The sequence below is a fragment of the Monodelphis domestica genome, chromosome 7, assembly GCF_027887165.1.
Source record: "Monodelphis domestica isolate mMonDom1 chromosome 7, mMonDom1.pri, whole genome shotgun sequence".
Taxonomy (NCBI): Eukaryota; Metazoa; Chordata; class Mammalia; order Didelphimorphia; family Didelphidae; genus Monodelphis; species Monodelphis domestica.
The window spans coordinates 278,296,511-278,318,872 of NC_077233.1; the positions used below are offsets into that span (position 1 = coordinate 278,296,511).

General features: G+C 34.4%; 1 protein-coding gene and 1 long non-coding RNA gene across 8 annotated transcripts in view; one reads left to right on the forward strand and one right to left on the reverse strand.

Moving 5' to 3' along the window:
• Nucleotides 1-22,362, reverse strand: part of DENND4C (DENN domain containing 4C) — a 124,816-nt gene that overhangs the window by 70,503 nt on the left and 31,951 nt on the right. For 6 of the 7 annotated variants that reach the window (XM_056804462.1, XM_056804463.1, XM_056804458.1 and 3 more), the window contains exons 3-7: nt 15,291-15,543; nt 14,410-14,479; nt 9,831-10,000; nt 4,642-4,880; nt 1,956-2,022 (exon numbers count right to left, since the gene is read on the reverse strand). In XM_056804462.1, coding sequence (XP_056660440.1) covers nt 1,956-2,022; nt 4,642-4,880; nt 9,831-10,000; nt 14,410-14,479; nt 15,291-15,543 — 799 coding nt within the window. Of the gene's footprint in view, nt 1-1,955; nt 2,023-4,641; nt 4,881-9,830; nt 10,001-14,409; nt 14,480-15,290; nt 15,544-22,362 lie in introns of those variants that run through there. The other variant, XM_056804465.1, reaches the window with a different exon arrangement.
• Nucleotides 13,537-21,621, forward strand: LOC103098238 (uncharacterized). The gene is made up of 3 exons (XR_008913385.1): nt 13,537-13,777; nt 20,602-20,713; nt 21,200-21,621. It is a non-coding gene; the product is annotated as an uncharacterized LOC103098238 (long non-coding RNA).

A 22,362-nucleotide genomic window follows, 5' to 3' on the forward strand; every position in this document is an offset into this window, starting at 1 on the left:
AAAACCCCAACAAATAAAAATCTTTAAAGGATGTGAAACACAGGGCTGGTAACAGAAAATAAATAGTAAATCATGGCACAGTAATATAAGAATAGTGTGAGGGGTTTTAAAGATCAGAGTGAAATAAAGATTGGGAAATGAATGTAAAACACCTGAGAGAGATGACTGACTAAATAAGCAGAATGAGACACTTTTGGACTTGGTCAACTTGTATTGGCCATATCTGACACTGTGGATTTGTTATAAGGGTTTTATTTTCCCCCCAGTAGAGAGTGGAAGAAAGAAAAATAAATGCTTAATAATTGAAAAAAAAATCTAGTTACCAAAAAATCTAAATGCAGAAGATCTGGCAATATATATTAAAAATTCCTTTCTCATATGTTACTCTTGCAAAATAGAGATGTGGGCTAAATGATATTGTAATTAGACAGACGTGGAGCTAAAGAATAATCAATTTCAAAATAATCTCTATGTAATGTTCGGGATCTTTCATTGGTTCAGTAATGTTTAATATTTTTATCAATAACTTAGATACATGGATTAGGTATTTCTTGAATATGTAGATAATACAAAATCAAGCAGAAGAGTTTACATAAAGGAGAGCAGATCAAAATCCCAAAATATTAGAATACTGAACCAAATCTAAAAAGATGACATTTAACTGTGAAAATGTGATAGCCAAAAAATAATGCCTAAGTTATGCTTACTCTACTCTACCCTGAACAGACCACTAGTTAAATACAGATTTCATTTCTAGGTACCATATTTTAGTAAGAATACTGATTATGCATGTCAAGAGTGTGATCTAGATAGTGAAAGGTCTTAAAATATCATTCCATATGATGATCAGCTAAAAAGAACTGGGGAAACTCCATCTGGATAAAAAACTCAGGGTACTATGATAAATGTCTTTAAATATGTGAAGAAATTCTGCTTGTCCCCAAATGGTAATACTAGAATAAAAAGATAGAAGAAGCAACAAGGAAATTTAGGCTTGATATAAGGAAAATCATCTGAACAATTAGAACTAAGGAAAAGTAGAACAGAATGTCTCCATAATTTGTGACTATGCCCTCCCAGGAGAACTTAAAGTGAAGACTAGATAACCAAATATACTCACGAAGGCATTCTTGTTCAAATACCCTTTGAACTAAACTTCCTCAGACATCTTCCACTTTAGATTTTGTGCTACTATAATGTTTTATGGAAATAGTTTTGACATCAAATATACACAATCATGTAACATCTCAAATTTAATCAATAAGACTAGATATAAAATGCTAATTCAATAAATGCTTGAAGAACTACAGAATTAGTGACAAACTTATTATTGCTATCATAAAATGCATGTGATTTATTAAGGACTCAATAAGTTGTTGTTTTCCTTTTTAAAGTTTCTGTCTATATTAGACAGAATAACCTGGGGTGGGAGGAATAAGGCAGCTAGGTTTGCTTTATAAGGCCTAAAGGGACATATTTCAAAATATAGTCCATATATTGCAAATGTAATATCCAAAATAACACATACACCTATATCAGAAGGATGACATTTTTTTTATTTAGCTACATTTAAATCAGAATACAAGTGAAATGATCATGTATAGACACACAAATACACACACCCAGACACAAGACAGAGCCACCATGAAAAACTAAATTTAAAATTATGTTTTTTAAAAGTTTTCCATGAATTTATTTTACTTTTTGATTCTGGGTAGTATCTAGTCCTAATTTCTGATGACAAAGTGCAGAATATTTGTAAAAGAAAAGTGAGTAAGGAGATGATTCAGACAAAGCATTATGATGCTTTGGATGCAAGACTGAGTATCATTACTTCCGTAAACCCCTGAATTTGCCAAAGAAACAACTTCCATAAAGAAGAGAAAGTTGACAATAGAGATTTAAAGTTCACACCAACATCCTCCCACCCATGCAATACACCCTTTTTCTATTACCTGAACAAGAATTCTTGGTCTTTGTGGTGATGGGAAAGGGATATTTTGCATGAAATGTGAGATGTGCCTGAAAAGAAATTCAAAACATAAGATTTTCCCCCCTTATTTAGTTAATTTAACAAATTCCATTTAAACACAGTAAACATTAGCTTTGAATAGCATTTTAAAGTTTCATGGCTTGGGGGGGGGTGTTAACATGTTTCTTTCAACATATAACCATGAATGATCACACAGTATAATATACTTAAAAGACAATTATCCACAAAGTAAAGATTTCATTACAGAAAGGTTGCTGTACCACCTTATTTAGCAACCCCTTTCCCTCAAATTTAAAAAGGTTCTTAATAAAAATAAATGAATTTGAACCCATTCGAGTAGATATAACATTAATGCTATTTTCAAATGTTTCAAGTAAATTTTGAAAAAGTCAATAAAAATTTATGGAACCAAAGAACCTGGGGTATTTGTTAGAACCTCAAATTATTTTATGCTTTTATTCTAACAATCTATTCAATGTCTGCATAAAAAGAGGGATGGCATGAACACAAGGCTTTAAAGAGCTACATTCATGACATTATAAATGTTAACATGGGAATAGCTGACCAAAAACACCTAATTCAGTGTGATTTAGGACCAATAGTTACCTTGTAGTCAGAAGGCCTAGAGTGAATAGGATAAAGTCCTACCTTTACAACTACAATCTTACACAAGTCACTTAATTTCTGTTTTAATTTCTCAACTTATAAATCAAGAATACTAATGTTTATATCTTGATGAAATATTTTATTTCTCACAATATGGCTATGAAATTATAATGGGGAAAAAAGAAATGACAAAAATTCAATGAATTAGGGTTATCTATTATCATTATTAGTGATCAAGTTTTATTCTCGATTTTGATTTCATTACTACAAATAAATTTTTTTTAAACCCTTACTTTCTGTCTTGGAACCACTGGTTCCAAGGCAGAAGAGTGGTAAGTGCTAGGCAATGGGGGTCAAGTGATTTGTCCAGGGTAGATGGGAAGTATCTGGGACCAGATTTGAACCTAGGACCTCCCATCTCTAGGCCTGGCTCTCAATCCACTGGGCCACCCATCTGCCCCCTACTACAAATAATTTTTAAGAAATGTGGATTAATCATTTACTTGGAAACACACTGAATGGTAATTACACCAAGTTTTATTCCAAAGATTTTTAAAATTGTTGTAGCATTTCTTTCCATTTGAACACTATAAAGAGACTAAAAATATACACATACATATTTTTTTACACAAAAAACCAAAAACATTATTTTAGTCCCACAAAACTCACACTAAAATTCTTAGAACACAGAAGATTAAGGTAACTGCCAAGCAACCTAGCCACGTATGAAAATTTATATCCTAAATAGCAGCAAAACCAAATTTTATAGCAAAGAGTATAGTACAAATATTCACTTGTTATATTAAACATGTCTGAATTTAGTAAGAAAATAAGGACAAAAATTTTTATTTTCTGATGTTATTAGTAATGTTATCTAAGAAATGATTAACCTCTTAAGTACTGATTTCATTACTCACTATGTAATTAAGAAATAATTACATTAGCACCATGACAATGCACCACTGAAGCTGAGATCATACACTTGTATCAGATAAGGGTAACAGAGCTGACTCCTGAGCTTGAATGGAAGTGCTAGTTTGCTCTCTACTTTATTACATTTTTAACTTATCTTTGAAGAGAGAATAATATTCAAAAACTATGGAAGATATAAATATAAAATCATTCTATGGTGACAGCAACTTTAATAAAACCAAAGACATTGTAGCATCTATGACAGGCTACATAAATTCTATTGGTACAAAATAATATATTAAGAATAAGAACAAGGACATTATACCTTTACTTTTATTCTGAAAGCTTCTAAATTGAAAATTTGATTATGAATCAAAAGTAAAACTTAAAGAATAGCCAATGTTATAAACTTAACCAAGGTTGTTCAAATTTAAATTTGTTTTTCCCTACCTCCAATATTATGAATACTCTTTATAAAATCTCAAAACAAGAATTTTATGCCTGTGCATTATAAGGAATAAGATATATTTTTTCTGTAGTGTTAATGATTCTGTTACTATTCTGAATTTTCTTCTGGGTAGTTAAAATTTTCCCATTTATTAAACATCTTTAGGTATCTGAAAATAGCCCGAGGGAAAATATACATTACAGGAGATATATTCTGAAGCATATGTAAAAATACATGCATATACATGGCATGGGTCTTCATTTCTAGATCTCTTCTTCTCAGGTTTTACTGTTTCTTTTCATTTTTTTTCCTCAAGACCTCAATATGTACCACTGGGGAATGGGGGAGAGGAAGAACAAACTTTCACTTGGTTGGGTAGCCATATGAAGACCTAAATGTGATTCCCACTTCTGTTTCTTAATATATGTGTGACCTTGGACCAGTTATTTAACTTTTCTGGGCTTCCAATTTCTCATCCATTAAAAAAAGGGGAGATAGATAACCACTAGGATCCCTTTTGGTGCTAAGTTTATGATGTTGATGAACCTTGCTTATTAGTTGCTCTACTGAAAATTAACAAATATACATCTGCATAGATACATACATGCATAGATACACATAAGTTCCTATGTTTCCAAAATCAGTATCCTAAAAGACCAAAGACACTTGAAGAGATACATACTTTTCAATAGGAAGAGGATGAGGTCCGGAAACTGAAAGTTTGTAAATAAACATAAGAAATTTTCTAAAAGCTTCAAAGAAAGGCCAATGTGAAAGTAAACAAATGCATTTGTTTGAATTGATGGATTTGGGGACCACTCTTCTTTCTACAGGCGTCAAAAGACCCAGTTGCATAAGCTGCTTTTCTGTTAGTAGCTCCCGAGAATATGGCTCATAGAACTGGATAGCAGCCCCATAGACCTAAAAGATAATAGAATATTCATCCTATTAAGGATAATTAATTTTGATGTTAACATGAGCTAATAAATTTTCTTAAATTAATTTCAAATAAATGGTTTTAGTCCCATCTTTAATATTCTTCATATACTCTTGTGTATTCATATAATGACATACTTACAATTAATTTTTTAAATATAACTTTTAAAAAGAAACTGGAAAGACCAAAATTTAATAAGGTAACAATATACTTTCATAAGAGATATACTCAGCTAACATTGAAAGAAATGTTATTTTCCTACTGACTTTACTAAGAACAATCAGTCTGAATTATGCAGAAAAAAAGTCCAGTAGGCCAAAAAGAAAGCCTTCCTAAAAAACATAGTAACTTTGGGGGCAGCTGAGTGGCTCAGTGGATTGAGAGCCAGGCCTAGAGACGGGAGGTCCTAGGTTCAAATCTGACCTCAGACACTTCCCAGATGTGTGACCCTGGGCAAGTCACTTAACCCCCACTGCCTAGCGCTTACCACTCTTCTGCCTTGGAGCCAATACACAGTATTGACTCCAAGACGGAAGGTAAGGGTTTTATTAAAAAAAAAAGAAAGAAAGAAAGAAATATATTTGACTCTGATAAACGAATACTTCTAATTTTTATGTAACTATGAGAAATGAATTGATTTGAATATATCAAATACTTCTTATGTGCCAACTATCATGCTAAGTGCCAAACATTCAAAAAGAATAGTAATAAAATCCCTATTCTCCAAAAGCTCATATTTCTAGTTTTATTTATATATATATAAATATATAAGTATTCAATTGTAGAATGGAGAGAAAAGTCTGGTGGATCTTTGGATGCGGCTTCAGAGCAAATGGAAAGGCCCAGTGGATGCCAGTTCATTCTTTTATCTACCAGAAAGTTCACATGAAGCAGAAAGCCAAGCACTCCATCATTAACTTTGTCTCCTGGAAGCTTGTAAATGGGTTCACAAGGTAGCATCAACCCCACCTAAAATCCAGCCCCAGCTAGGGGATGTCCTGGGCTGTCCTACATATTAACACTACAGTTGAATCTCTTCCATTTTTAGCCAACAGATGCTAGGGTCTCAGTTCTTGATGCAGAACCCACTGGAGAAAAACGTGTAAAAGAATCTACCCCTTATTTCATTCTGTGGCTCTTGTCCTTGTTTTCCTAATCTTCCTCCTGCTAGGCAATACAATGTGCTGAGCTCAACTCCTAGGTCTCTTGACTTAACCTTTTCCTTGCTCTACTCCACTTCTTGTGATTTTACATCACTTTCTTTTAACCTCTTACCTTCTGTCCTAGTAGCAACTCTAAAGCAGAAGGGTCAGGGCTAGGCAACTGGGATTAAATGGCTTGTCCAGGGTCACACAGCTAGGAAGTATCTGAGGCTAGATTTTCACATCACTTTGACATTAAATTCTTAATACTGCCTTAGGTGCACAATCTTTGTTGTCATATACTACAAGCTATTTATTTACATACATACATACATACATACATACATACATACATACATACATACATACATAAATATCCCTCCATTAAATACCAGATACCTACAATGGATTAGATCAGGTACACCATATACTATAGTAAATGACCAAAGTAATCAAGTTATTTCATAAACCCAAAGAACCATGCTTTGCAGTAAGAACTCAATATCTGACAAAAATGGGAAAATCAGAAAGCAGTCTAGCAGAAACTAGGCATAGATCAACATCCCCAAAACAATACTAAGATAAGCTTAAAATGGGTACATAATTTAGACAGAAAGGGTGATACCATAAGCAAATTAGGGGAGCACAGAAAATTTTAGCTATAAGATTTATGAAAAGGGAAAAGTTCACAACCAAACAAGAGTGAAGATCACAGGAGATAAAAGTGATCATTTTGATTACATACAATTTAAAAGATTTTGCACACTCAAAACCAACTCAAAGAAAAGCAGGCTAGTAGTGAAAAAAAGCATAGCAAATTTCTCTGATAAAGACCTCATTTCTCAAATATGGGAACTGAATCAAATTTATGTAATTTATATAAGAGCTATTTTCCAGTTGCTAAATGATCTAAGAATATGAACATAGTTTTCAGAAGAAGAAATAGAAGCTATTAGCACCCAAGTGAAAAAAATGCTCTAAATCACTAATAATTAGATAAAATCAAATAAAATTAACTCTGAAGTACCAACTCATACCCCTCATGGCTAACATAACAGAAAAGGAAAATGACAAATGTTAGAGAGAATGTGTAAAAACTGGCATATTAATATATTATTGGTAGAATTATAAACTGGTTCAAGCATTTAGGAAAACAATTTGAAACTACTCCCAAAAAACTATAAAACTGTGCAGATCCTTTGACCCAGCAATAGCACTATTAGGTCTGTAACTCAAATGGATAAAAGAACAGAGAAAAAGAACTATATGTATAAAAAATTTCATAGTAGTTCTTTTTTTTTGGTTGCCAAAAATTGGAAATTGAGGAGATGTCCATCAATTGGGGAATGGCTATATAAGTTGTGATATATGACTGTGATGAAATACTATAAAAAAAAATGAAGAGCATGATGGTTTCAGAAAAACCTGGGAAGACTGATATAAACTGATACAAAGCAAAGTGATCAGAACCAGGAGAAGACAGTAACAGCAATATTGTAAGGACAATTAACTACAAAAGACTTATTAGTTGCCCTGATCAAGTCAATGATCTAAGACAATTCCAACAGACTCACTGTGAAAAATACTATCCCCTTCCAGAGAGAGAATAGATGAACTCTAGTAAAAGAATGAAACATAATTTTTCACTCTCTTTTTCTTTCTTTCCTTTTTTGGCAACATAGCTAATATGGAAATGTTTTGCATGACTTCACATGCATAAGTGATAATACATTGCTTGCCTTCTCAATGACTGAGGAAGAGGCATGTAGGCAGGAGTGAATTTGGAACTCAAAAAACACTTTTAATAAGTTAAAAAAATTTTTTTTAATTAAGAAAAAACCCAAAGATATGAATGATCCATTTAAGGAGTAATCCTAATCAACTTCATCCAATAAGCCTGCATAACAGACTTTCTTCATCCTCTGGGATTTTCTGTGGATATCTACATGTTGAGTCTTGAATGAGCATGATCCCTACCTCTCTGGGGAGATTATGCGATGTCCCAGGACTTGATGCAATTAACACAGTGTCATGTACCAACAGAAGCAATCTGTAGGGATTCTGTCTTCTGTTTAGACTCTGTGCTAGACATATTCCAGGAAAGTGGCAAATTCCTTTGTAGGGCATACCACATTATGGATTCTCATGCATATTAATAAATCAGATGATCATTTAAAAAAGTTCTCTGTTGTTACCTTTTGTAAGCAATCATATACGATTTTAACACACATATGGCAATATCTTATTAGATGAATGCCATTACGGTAGCATTTTGACCAATTTAGAGTCACAGAATAATCACTCTATACACTGTACCATACAGTCTATTATGTGACTGTAAAAATCTGCTGTAGAATAATATTACCTACATGATTTCTTGTTAAAACGAAATTTACTTTGTTACAAATTTGACAAACATCAAGAAGCATGATAAACATTTCCATTTATAAAGAGCAGAAAAGGGGGTTTGTATATGAAAATTGGAATCTCTATTACATACAGACTGAATATGATAATAAATTTAACATGACAATAACAATAACATAACACTATGGGCCCATACTTGTTAAGTTTCAGAGTCAGGACTTGAGCCTTTCTATCCAACAATGGAACATCAAAGTAAATTGGATTGTTATTTATTATATATTCTTAAATGTGACACTAAAATTTATCTAATTTTCATAACTAACCAACCAGAAATGAATTTCGCAATAAAAAACAAATTTCAGTTCTACTTATGTTCTAATGTTTAATCTAATTTTCTGCAAATGTTTTAGTTCTGTAAAATCACACATACTATATTATACAACAAATCGATTAGCATGTGATACCTCATATCTGTTCTTTGTAAAAATAACATAAAGTATTTTAATGGCAAAATTATATAAAGTAAAAAACTGATTTTTTTTTGAAACACAATAACACCATAAACTGACAAACACTATTAGAAAATGAACTGAACAACGTACAACAACTTCTTTGACAGCTTCATCACTTTTTACATTGAGAGGAAAAAATTTCCAGGCAACACAAAACTGATCAGACTAAAAAGGAACCCAGAGAGCAAACTCTCTTGCATTTTCTACATTCCTATCTGCCAGATTCAAAAATCCTCAAAAAATACTGTATCTGGCAAACAAAGCCATAAACCTGATGAACACTTTACACACAAATTCTCAATAGTTCACTGAAAAAAGTTGAAATTTAAATTTTTAAGGTTTCATGATATCAAAGTTTATAATTTGTGGCTAACTTTCAACTAGAATAAATATACTATAGTTGGTAAATTATAAATGTACCATATAACTATACTGTAGATGGTGAGAAACTACCTTAAAAGGAATAAAGCAGATAACCTTGGAAGGCCAGCTTCAATGAAGAGATAAGATTAATTTATAATGAACATAGCAATTAGCTATAGCATCAGCAATAGCAACTCTAAATCACAAAAGGGTAATCAATCACTAAACAAGGAGTATTCAAAGTGATTAAATGAAAATGGGAAAAACAGAGGCCCCAGACAAGTATTTCTAAGTAAATTGATGCTTAGGAGTGTTAATTTGAAAATTTGAAAAACTATTTCTTCTCTTGGCTCTTGAAAAATTACCGGAGCAATCTTATTTGTATTAATAGTGTACTGGGCTGAATCAATCATTACATGGCCAAATTAATACTCATTAAAAAAATTTTATACTTTTTCCTACATCAATAATTAAGAAAAAATGAAATAGATCAATTATAATATTGAAAGGAAAAACTTTTTTAAATAAAGATTATTATTTTAATATATACCTTTTCTGCAGAAGAAGCTGTCAGAACAAAAGTTGAAAAAATTGGAAGTGGGTATTTGGTTTGGGGATCCCAGCATTCAATAGTAGCTCCCATAGGAAGGCAGAAAAGAGGTACAGATTCTGAGAGTGGAAAAGATTCATAGTCTTCTTCAGGATATCTAAAAATTAATCCTTTGTGGGGGAAAGATAAAAAACAAAATAAAATTATTAGTACTTTAAAAAGGTACACAATTCATAGATCTTTAGACAAAGTTCTACATATGAAATGTCAAAATCCAGTACCAAATTAACTTATTAAAATTAAGACATCTATCATTTATCCCCTCAGTCTCCTATTAACTGTGGAAAAAATCAATAACATATATTTTTGGACATAAGCATCCAAGAACAAGAATTTGTTTTGCTTAACTGTACATTTATTACAAGTACTTTTTCTTTTTTTTTTATGGGAGGAGAATGGAAAAAATAGATTTAAAAATTAAATATAAAAAATAAACAATAATATATGCCCCAGATGCATTCACTAAGATTCTACCTTCAGTGAACCAGTAAATTTTATTAAACATCTATATATTATTAGTAAAGGGAAGAATGGTAAGTAATATTTGGAAAGATATCCCACCTAGTTGAATAGAAAATATATAGAGGCTGGATAGAGCACCAGGCCTTAAGTCGGGGGAACATGAGTTCAAATCTAGTCTAAGAGACTATCTAGTGTAAAAAAGAGACACAAATCTAGGACTTCAATCCCCAGAATGCCCTGTAATCTCACTGAATTCTCACGTGGGCCAAGATCGAGAAGGTATTTAAACCTGGTTGTGAATAGGCTCGGGTCTCTTTTGGACTTCCGTTTTGGGGCAGACCCGTCTCTTCCATGATGTGACATTATCTTGTCTAGGTCTCTCTGGCCTAGGCACGTGTTTTCTTATCCTGTATTTTCTTTAATCCTTAATCTTTAATAAATCTCATAAAAATACAATACTCCTTGCAGAGAGAAACTAATTTCTACCTGCCTCAGTCTCCCTCTAAATTTTAACTGTTACACTAGCTGTACTTAACTCCATTTACCTGGCCCTTTCTGACTTGGAACCAATACTAAGACAGAAAGTAAGATTAAAAAAAAACAACCCTCAACTTCCTAGAGACAGCTAGATAGTTCAATGGATAGAGTCAGACTTGGAAATGAGAGGTCCTGGGTTCAGATTTGACCTCAGATACCTCTCTAACTGTGTGACCCAGGGCAAGTCACTTAATCCCAATTGTCTAGTCTTCACCACATCCTGCCTTGGAACTGAAATTTAGAAAGGAAGGAAGAGAGAGAAGAAGGGAGGGAGAGAGGAAGGAAAGGAGGGTGAGAGGAAAGAAATAGAGGTCCTTCCCACCTACTTGGGTGTAACCATGAAAATGTGGGTTTCAAGACTTGAATTACCAAAACTGTAATGTTTAGTGTCTTGTTTTAAATCACAAGTAAGTGGTCGCCATGGGAAAAATTCCCAAATATGAAAATACCCAAGTCAGATGGGTTTTATGGAGATTTGAAGGAATTTAAGGGAAGGGAGAGAGAGAGAATAAGAGAAAAATAGTATGAAGGGCCTAGGCCTGAGCCTTAAGAGAGACTAGTTAGTCTTTAATCACCACAAGATTGTCCTAAAGCAAAAACTCCAGTCCTTCACTGAAATCCTCAACTCCTGAACTGAGTTCAGAGACCCAGCTCTTCCAACTAACTCCAAACTCCAACTAAGTTCAGAGAGCCAGCTCCTGACCTCCTTTTAAAGAGAATTTTCTCTTATGTCACCTCCCCTAAATTTTTACATCTACCAATCACAGTAGATGCTTTTCCCCAGGACTGTTCATTCTTAGTTCACATCTTCTTTTGTTATCACCTTCTCTGATTAGATTATATCTTCTGAGTATTTCACATCTCTTTGCTAAGCTTGCCCTTTGTAAGTTGCTTGCCCTTTTAGTGATTAATATAACCTTTATAGGCACTTATCACCTTTTTGTATTAGATCTAAAATAGACCATCTAGCTTAGGGTTTTTGCTTTTCACTATGAGTTGGGGACTTTTCATTGTTCAATCAGGAATTTTACAACTTTATCTTCCCCTAAGGCACTGTCTGAGCAGGGTGGAGTAATTTTAAAATTCCCAATACATTCTTGATCAAGTACCTCCATTTGTTACAATAGGGGAATAGCTTAACCAAATCTTCTAAGGTACAGTCTGAGCAGTTTTAAAGATTCACAAAGGTGAGGATACAAAAATTTTTTCCACCAGATTAAATAAACAAATATTGCCAGACACTCTTAAGTTCATTTGGGAAAACGTCAAGCATAAATACTGTGTAAAAAAAAAAAGAGCATCAAACATAATTTCAGGTTCTCCTTTAAAAATCTGGATGCTATACCATTTGGTACATATATGTTTAGTATTGATATTACTTCACTGTTTATAGTACATTTTAACAAGATGTAATTTCCTTCCTTATTGCTTTTAATAAGATCTATTTTTGCTTTAGCTTTGTCTGAGATCATGATTGCTACTCCTGTTTTTTTTACTTTAGATGATGCATAATAAATTCTGCTCCAGCCCCTTACCTTTACTCTGTGTGTCATATTGCTTCAAATGTGTTTCTTGTAAACAACATATAGCAGGACTCTGGTTTTTAATCCACTATGCTGTCTGCTTCCATTTTTTGGATGAGTTCATCCCATTCATATTCACAGTTATGATTACTGTTTCCTGCTTTTTCCTTTTACTCTGTTCTTCCTCACCAGTGTTTTGCTTATTATCACTCCTGTTTTCTCCCCTCCAATTATCCACCTCCCTTCCCTTGTCTTATTCCACTTTTACTCTTTAGGGCAAGATATAGTTTTATGCCCCAATGAATATGGTTGTTATTCCCTCTCTGAGCCTGTTACGAGAGTAAACTTTAAGTATTGCCCATCACCATCCTCATCCTCCCCTCCACTGTAATAATTTTTCATGCCTCTTTGTGATGTAATTTACCCCATTCATTCATTTTGTGGTGTTATTTTCAGATTGGTTAGAGGGAAGTCTCATGGTGGTTTCAAGCTTCCCTACTTCTACTCCACAATCTTGGTTCCTGACCAAACATAGATTTCAAAGACTAAACATTGATCATTTCCTTCTAAACTGCAGTATCACTCACTAATAACCTTCAGAATATCCAATACATAAACTCCTAATGACAGCTGGTATATACAAAGGCCAAGAACTATACAACAATTTGCTGACTCACCAAACTTTTTCCTGGCATTAAAAGTTTTTTTAAATACACCATGGGGCAGCTGGGTGGCTCAGTGGATTGAGAGCCAGGCCTAGAGATGGAAGGTCCTAGGTTCAAATCTGGCCTCAGACACTTCCTGTGTGACCCTGGACAAGTCACTTAACCCCCATTGTCTAGCCTTTACCACTCTTCTGCCTTGGAACCAATATATGGTATTGTGAAGATTGGATTTAGGTCTCCCCTGATTGTAACAATGAATGTACTTAGCTCTTCCTTTATTGTAAAGATTAAATTGTAATCCCCTGTCTATTTTTAGATTTTAATCCCCAAAGTATAAACCCAGTATTTAAAGTAGATCTACCCATTTTAACCACAAAAAGGTATGAACTAACCACAAAAAGGTATGAACACCCATTTCATACATTGAGTGGGAGGTCTGTGACGCACGTGTGAAATAGTGGGCAGTCCTGGAGAGGAGTATTGGCTGTGATTGGTAGATGTAAATATAGGAGAGGTGACACAAGAGAAAAAGGTTTTTAAGTAGTGGAAACAGAGACACAGAGATGGACGGTTACTCAGAGGAGAGACTGGAAGACAGTCACTCAGACTTGGAGTGAAGACACTTGGCTATGGAATTGGACCTCTGGAGGAGCTTATGCAGGAGACCTCAAGACTGCTTTACTTTTAGACAGTCACCATGGTGAGTGAAAAGGCTGACTTCTTTCCTTGCCCTTTCTGGAGATGTGAACCTCCAAGAAAGGCCTATCGTCTTGAGACTCCTTTCCCCGACTGGTGCCTGACAATTTCTCTCTCTCTCTTCCTTAATATCTTCCCTATATTGTAAAAATAAACTACTATAAATTCCATTTACTTGAGTAATTCATTTTGGGATTTAGAAATTAAATCCCTGGTGACCACCAATTAAATATTCAGTCTAACCAATAAATGCAAGAGTATTGATTTTGAGGAAGGTGAGGATTAAAAAAAAAATACAGCACCAAAAGCCTGGATTCTAATATTGTCTTACTCTTAAAACTTGAACATTTTCACAAAGTTAAGTTTAACAACTTTTTAGATGTAGAGTTGTTTTTAAAAGGTGAAAACCTATTAATAGTCAAGGTAAAAAGAGAAAGATTTCAGAATTTGAGAATAATTAAGAATTAAAATTAAAATCATATCCATATGAGCTGACAGTATTATCTATTATCTGTATATAGATAATTAACTTTTTTTCCCAATAATATGAGGATCAAACATTTATCTTCTCTTCTACTGAGATATTAGTGTGTGTCAATACACATATCAAAAGGGGACAACATAAAAATAACTTACCAGCTTTATATGCTATTGAATTAGAAGCAGGTACAGACTTCTTGTAACACAGATACACACTGGAACCCCACTAAAAAACATAAGTTAAATTTCACAAAGATCAAATAGCAAAAATGCAAATTCAGAAGTTTATTAAATGTTCTAGGAATTTTAGATGTTTTTTCAGAATAGCAATTTAAAATCACATATATATTCACACTCAATATTATCAAACTTAATAACACACAAAGATGAGAATTCTGTGAGGAAAGAAAAATGTATGACAATTCCACTTCCTTCAAAATGGATTGATTTGAAATTACAGAAATAAACACTGAAGGTTAGAGGCTCAGGGGATTAGCATAACAAAAGGACACTCAAAGAAGAAACTACAAAGAGACTAGAATTACAGATTAAAAAGATAAGTTTGGAGAAGAACAGATAAGGAATACCACCTTGTTCAAGTTGTTCTTACTAAATATTTGTCTGGCTTACTAGAAATCATAAGAAATCTAATCCAACTATTAACTGAGGTTTGAGACTTAAAGAATATTCTTAAAGAATATTCTGCTGCTCAATAATGGAGAGGAAGGGGAGCAGATAGGACTCAGTGAAACAAATCTACTATACTTCTGCTACCTTTTACCAAATCCATAATTTTCTTGTGTTGATAATCTAGACAATACTAAGGAAACACCAACAAATAAGATTACTAAATTTCTTTAAGAGACAAGGATCTTTAAGTAGCAACATCGACAAAAATGATTAAAATTTAAAAGCTGAATTATTATAAAACAAAATGCAGGGAGAAGAGAACTTTTGCACCCCCAAATTTGCCAGTACTACTAGTCCCTCCCTTTTTTGTCAAAATACAATTTGCAAATCAACCAATTTTTTCTTACCATTCCACAGTTTAAATTCTTGTCAACTTTGCAGAATGTATGAGGAGGAGTTTCTCCTTTACTAGTTACAATAACACAGATATCTGTTACAGCCAAGGAATTCTGAGGTCGAACTGGAGGAGCCCTTCGATAAGTGATAAAGATTCTTTGTGAAGTAGTTGAACTATTGTTGACATTGGCACAGCGACCATAGGGTGTGGCTTGGATCACTTCACAACCTGAAATAAGACGTTCTTTCCCTTCATATAATACTCTGCAATAGAAAGAGGAGAAAGTATGTTTACCTGTTATTATTTGTATATCTATATCTATATCTATGTACAATTTGCTCCTTGAATTTTCAAACTAAAATAAGTGTGACTGAACTGTCTGGAACAATAAAATTTGATTAGTACTATTTTAAATGCTTGGAAAAGAATTTTAAAAGATAGTAAAAAATGATTTAAAAGATTAACTTGGACACCAAAATAAGTTTCATATTCTTCCCCACCCCACCCCCCTTCCCCCAACTAAACCCATCTCTCCTCCAAACTTCCCTATTATTCTCTTGGCTCCTATTAAAAACCTTAGTTAACTTTATTTCTTTTTCCTCTCATCTCCAATTAATCAATCTGTTGCCAAGTCCTGAAAATCTTACCTCCACAGTATTCTTTCCAATATCACTCATATATGCCCTTCTTTTTATGCCCACTACCCTTACATCTCTTCCCCTGAACTGCTGAAACAGTTTCCAAAATAGACTCCCAGTTTTCAGTCTCTCTCTTCTCCAATCTATCTTCCAGACAGCTGCCAAAATAATGTTCCTAAAAGAGAAACTCTTGAGCTTTTGGGGATTATCAAGATCCATTTATGCTATTAAAAATTATTGAAGACCTTCCATAAAGAACTTTTATATTTGTTGAAATTAATCATTTTAGAAATGGAAACAAGAAAAGAATTTTGACCTCATGGACCACTTGAAAAAGTCTTGGGCACTCCCAGGGGGCAATGAACCACACTTTGAAATCACTGTTCATCTTATTAGCTCAAGCTTTATAACGTCCATTTCAAAGTATAGTTGTCTGCTCGTAACATAAAGACATTAGAGACTGGCAACAAGAGAAGGGCTTAGTTGGTGTGAGAAGAATATAAGAATACTAAACTTTTATGCCTTGGCCAAATTCCAGGCTCACTGTACTTTCCAGCCAAAATGGTCTATCTGCTATTCCTCAAAGTCAGCACTGTATCTCATATTTTTCTCTGGTTCTACACAGAGGGGTACCTCATGGTTGGAATACTCCTTTTGTAGCTCCCCCTGATAGAATATCTAGCTTCCCCTCTTTAAGGCTTTAGTGAAAAGATATCTTCTTTTCTATCAACTTATCTTAATGCCTCTAAAACACTATTCTCTTTCTCCAAGTTATCTTTATTTTATTTATCCATTTAATGTTGTCTCTCCCCAGGAAAATCTCAAGTCCTTGAGGAAGAGGACATTTATTTTCTCTTTGTATCCACAATTCCTTACACATAAAAATAACCTATATCATTTGTTAGACTGGATTATAATCCTCGCACCCATTTGTACCCTGTACTCAGTAAACTCCAGTGACCCTAGCACCTCCAGGATCAAATTCAAAATGTTCTGTTTAGCGTTCAAAACCTTCCATAACCTCATCCCTTCAATACCCTCTTAGCCTTCTTTAATTATAGCCTATTCTTTAATCCAAGGACACTGGCCTCCTGATATATTTTCTGGCTATTTCTGATACCTGGAATGTTCTATGCTATTCTACCTGACTTCCACCTATTCCCTTCCCTGGCTTCTTTAAGTACTAACTAAAATCCCTTCTTCTATAACAATGGTTCTCAACCTTTCTAATGCCGTGACCCCCCAATACAGTTCCTCATGTTGCAGTGACCCCAAACCAAAAAATTATTTTGGTGACTACTTCAAAACTGTAATTTTGCTACAGTTATGATTTGGAAGGTAAATACCTGATGCATTATGTATTCTCATTGCTACAAATTGAGAGGTTGAGAACCGCTGTTCTATAAGAAATCTCTCCCAACTTCTCTTAATTCTAGTGCTTCAGTCTCTTAATTATTTTCAATTTATCTCTTTGATTTTTCCCCCCTTTGGTACAGTGATGTTTTGGTATTGTCTCCCTCATTAGATTCTAAGTTTCCTGAGGGTGGAACCTTCTTTTGCCACTTTTTGCACCTGGCACTTAGCACTGTATCTAGACCATAGTTGGCACTTATAATATACAATTAAATAACTGCTGCATGTTAGATTCCAAATGTTTGTAACTCTTGATTACTTTGTAATGTTTTTTTTAATTCTCACAACAACTTTGAGAGGGTAAGTACTACAGAACTGCTAAGAACTTTGTCCATGATCACTCAAGTGCCAAACACTGAAAGTAGGATTTACCCTCCTGATTAAAGAAATGCAAATTAAAACAACTCTGAGGTACCACCTCACACCTAGCAGACTGGCCAATAAGGCAGCAAAGGAAAGTGATAAATGTTGGAGAGGGTGAATTGGGACACTAATACACTGTTGGTAGAGTTGTCAATTGGTCCAACCATTCTGGAGGGCAATTTGGAACTATGCCCAAAGGGCCCTTTGATCTAGCCATACCACTGCTGGGTTTGTGCCCCAAAGAGATAATGAGGAAATATATTTGTATAAAATATTCATAACCATGCTCTTTGAGGTGGCAAAAAATTGGAAAATAAGGGAGTGTCCATCAAGTGGGGAATGGCTGAACAGAATTCCAAATGAACTGGAAAGACCTCCAGGGATTGATGCAGAGTGAAAGGAGTAGAACCTGGAGAACATTGTACACAGAGGCTGATACACTGTGATGCAATTGAATGTAACAGACTTTTCTACTAGCAGCAATGCAATGACCCAGGACAATGAAGGGGAACTTATGAGAAAGAATGCTATCCACATCCAGAAAAAGAACTGTGGGAGTAGAAATACAGAAAAAAAACAACATATGATCAATCACAAGATTTGATGAGGGTGTGATTTGGGTTTGGCATTAAAAGATCACTCTACTAAAATATGAATAACATGGAAATGGGTTTTGAACAATGATACATGTATAATCCAGTGGAATTGCCTGTCAGCTCTGGGAGGGGGGATGGAAGAGGAGTGAGAAAAATCATGAATCATGGAACCATGGAAAAATATTCTAAATAAATAAATTTGGAAAAAATTTTGGGGAAAAAAAAGAAAGAAGAAAGTAGGATTCAAACTCAGGTCTTTGCTTAGCCCAAATCCAAGTCTCTTTCTATTTAAGCAGTAGTTTCTGTTATGGACTCTTAGCTGTCTTGTGAAACCTATGGACTGTTTCTCAGATCAATGTTTTTAAATGTGTAAAATATATGGAATCACAAAGTCAATTATATTAAAATACAATTATCAAAATATTTTTAAAAAACAAGTTTATAGGCTTGATGTTAAAAACACCTGCAATAAAACTATGTAGCCTCTATAATAACAGTTATATTGCCTTTATGAAATTTTGAAGCTAGTTATAAGGCTTAAAGCGCTAAATATAAATAAGGGCTTTTAAAGCTTGTTTTTTAAAAAAGAGAACATGGGAAAACCACACTAATTTGTCCTGAGGTCACTATGTCTAAGTAAAAAGTTTGTTAAAAGGTGGGAGGGAGAGGGAAGGTGAGAGGAGAGGTAGAAGAAGAGGAAGAGGGAGAGATAGAGAGAAAGAGATCTCTTTCTGTAATTTATCTGCTCTATTGAGTAGTAAGAAGCCCAAATAGGATGTGTGGGAAAAGGATTTCTGCTAGAAGAACCCTCAGAGGCACAATGGTCTCTGAACACACAGGGCAGGAACCATCTCTCTATTTTCTCAGGTTTTCAAAGTATTCTGGACCCCTGAGATACCATGAGTCTCAGACACAAGAATTACAGTAGCTTCATATTTATATTAACATCTTACTGTTTATAGCAACACTGCTACTGTTTACAAAGCACTTTCCTTTCAAGAACCTGAAGAGCAGCAAATAATAATAGCCTCTATTCATAGTGTTTTAAGATTTACAAAGAGTAACAAAGCTTAAAAGATGGAGGGTAACTGAACACTATAATGGATTCTCCTTCTGTATCATAGACACCTGAAGACTACGCATTCCCAAAATGTTAACTGTATAATACACACAATTACAAAGGAAAACAATATTTAAGTATAGTCATCAATTTTTTAAAAGTTAAGAACCCCTGACCTATCAAGACAACCATTGAGAAGGAACTGAAGGAAAGTCTACATGTCTTAGAGACTGAGGGAGCAGAGGCGGCATTAGACTAACCACACCAGCCACAAGTTACTTCAGTCTTTTCAAGTTTGTAAGTTAAGGGTCCATAGCAGAGGAATTTAGAGGACGTGAAAAATATTCCTCCAGGTTTCCTAGCAGTGAAATAAAGAAGGAATTACCCTAAATGCTTCTATAAGAAATAATGCATTAAATTATCATAATAGGGAAGACAAATGGCCCTTGTTGAGTATCCAGGTAGTGATAAGAATGTGGATGATAAGTCTACAAAGAAGACAGAATAGGTGAGGCAACACAGGTAGGAGGAGAACCAGGAAAGAATAGCGTCATGAAAACCTAGACACTAGAGAGGAGAGAATATCCTGGAGAAGAGAAGGGTCACAGTATCAAAATGCAGCAAATGGGTGGAGAAGAAAAAGAATTGAGAAAAGACCATTACATTTGATGATTAAGAGATTGTTGGTAACTTTGGGGAGAGCAGTTTTGATGAGTATGCATTTGCCAGACTGCATGGGGTGAGTAAGAAACGAAGAAATGGAGGTAATGAGCATAGACAATTTTTCTAAGAGTTTTGCTGAGTTACTGAAAGTGTAGGAGGAGAAGAAAAGGTCTAGTATAGAACCTTGGGGAACACGAAGGGTGTGGTATGAATAACGAGTTAGCAAAGGAGACTGAGAAAGAAAAGTCTACATAGGAGGTGACACAAGACACAGTAGTGGAATTGTGGTTTGTCATTGCATTGATGATGTCTAAATCTTGTTTAACTTTTGTTGTAAGGATTAGAAGACTAGCTTTTCTACAAATCAGGAGATCCTACAGGCCAACATTCCGGAACTCTCAAGAGTTTACAATAGTGATGTTATTTTTAAAAATCATTCTTCTGGCTCTGTTTACCCCACAAAAGTTCATATAAGCTATCACAGGTTTTTCTAAACCTTTCCCTTTAAAATTCATTAATGCACTAGATTAAATACATAATGAATGAAATTCTCTGCAAGATATATATTAAACTAAATTTATTTATCAGCCAATCAAGTATCTAACTGGCCAGTGGACTCCTTCTACAATCAAAACAGACACCAAAAAACATGAAGCATCTGTGAGGAGCAAAAGACAGCATCAGAGAAAGAAAAAAAGTTGTGAGTAGTGGGCAGAAGAGCTGGGGGACAGAGTCAAATTATCAATGAGATAAAATTGATAGCTAGTTAAATGAATGCAAGAATACTAGAATAAGTACCTGAAAAGGGACATTTAAGGAAAGAGAGAAGGTGCTAAAGTCAGACAACTATTTACTTCTACATTCTGCCATGCTCTCTGGCAATGCTACTCAAAATCTATTCACATGTAAAAGGAATATCTTAATAAATTATGACCTCTGACTAGAGGATTTCATGTCACTTTAACAAATATTAAACCTGGTCAAGTGACAAATACTTAGTGTTTATGAAGATTAATAATAATTATTGTTATATTATCAAATATATGACATCTATGTTTTTATATAGTATACTGATATGTAATATTATGTTTACTATTATTGTGTTAATTTCCTCTGTAAAATTTTACAAGGAATCCTAACTGTTCTTTCTCTAAACCCTTTAAATCTGTTTTTTCCAAAATCTAAGGCATATGTGAGACCACGAAAGCTCTTCCTTTCCTACTCTACCACAAACTCTTGGAAGGAATGGTCCCTGCACCCGATTCCCATCGTTTCTACCTCGACAAGCTCTTCCTTGTTGATGAGAATAAGATTGAGTATACAATCTTCCTCTTTTTGTTCCTCTGCCTTTTGAAGGATGAAATTACCATTAAAGCAATTTAGGAAGCTATTAGCTGCTCTCCTTCTGGCAAAGATTTCCAGAGATGTGTAGGTTAACACAGAAAGGTACACAAATTGGATCAACTAGAAGGGGCTATATAAGAAAGAATTTTTACATGCTAATGTTCTCATAGAAAAGAATTGGAAACAAAGTAGGTACCCATTTTATATAAATATAATGGACTTCTTGGTAGAAAAGTGACAAAGAAATAAATAATAAGACAAATATTATCAGATCCCACAAATGCATAAGTGTTTTACTTGTCTAAATTTATTTTTCAAATAAATTTAATAACACATTGTTTCTTTTTTTTTTTAAACCCTTATTGGCTCCAAGGCAGAAGAGTGGTAAGGGCTAGGCAATGGGGGTTAAATGACTTGCCCAGGGTCACACAGCTAGGAAGTGTCTGAGGCCAGATTTGAACCTAGGACCTCCCGTCTCTAGACCTGGCTCTCCATCCACTGAGCTACCCAGCTGCCCCCTCACATTACTTCTTTAAACCACCACCTCCCCACACAAACCTCGAAAAAAAGGTTTATGCTTGACAATGTTGATCATTTTGATGGAGAAAATCTAGCATGCAAAACCAAATTTAACAGATTCCCATGGGGATAATGAAGCCATCTAGATGCTCTTGTCGGGGGATGACATTGAACTAAAGGCATTATCCAAAACACTTTAGAGGGGTCCTGGAGGACAGCTGTAACTATTCAAAGTATTTTGAAAGTATTTTGGCCAGACCATCCAATCCTAGAAAGACCAAGTGAATGAAGAATGTTTATTATTTCAATTATAACATTTAAAGAGAGTGCCTGGTCCAGCCACTCTCCATTTCCCATCAGGCTGTATTTGGACGTGCCACCATGCTCCAGAATGTCTTCACTCTTGGAATATAATTTCAGTCCTGGAACTCACACCTCACAAGCAGATTATCTCCCCACCTCCCTCAGCTTTTTCATTTCTTTTTA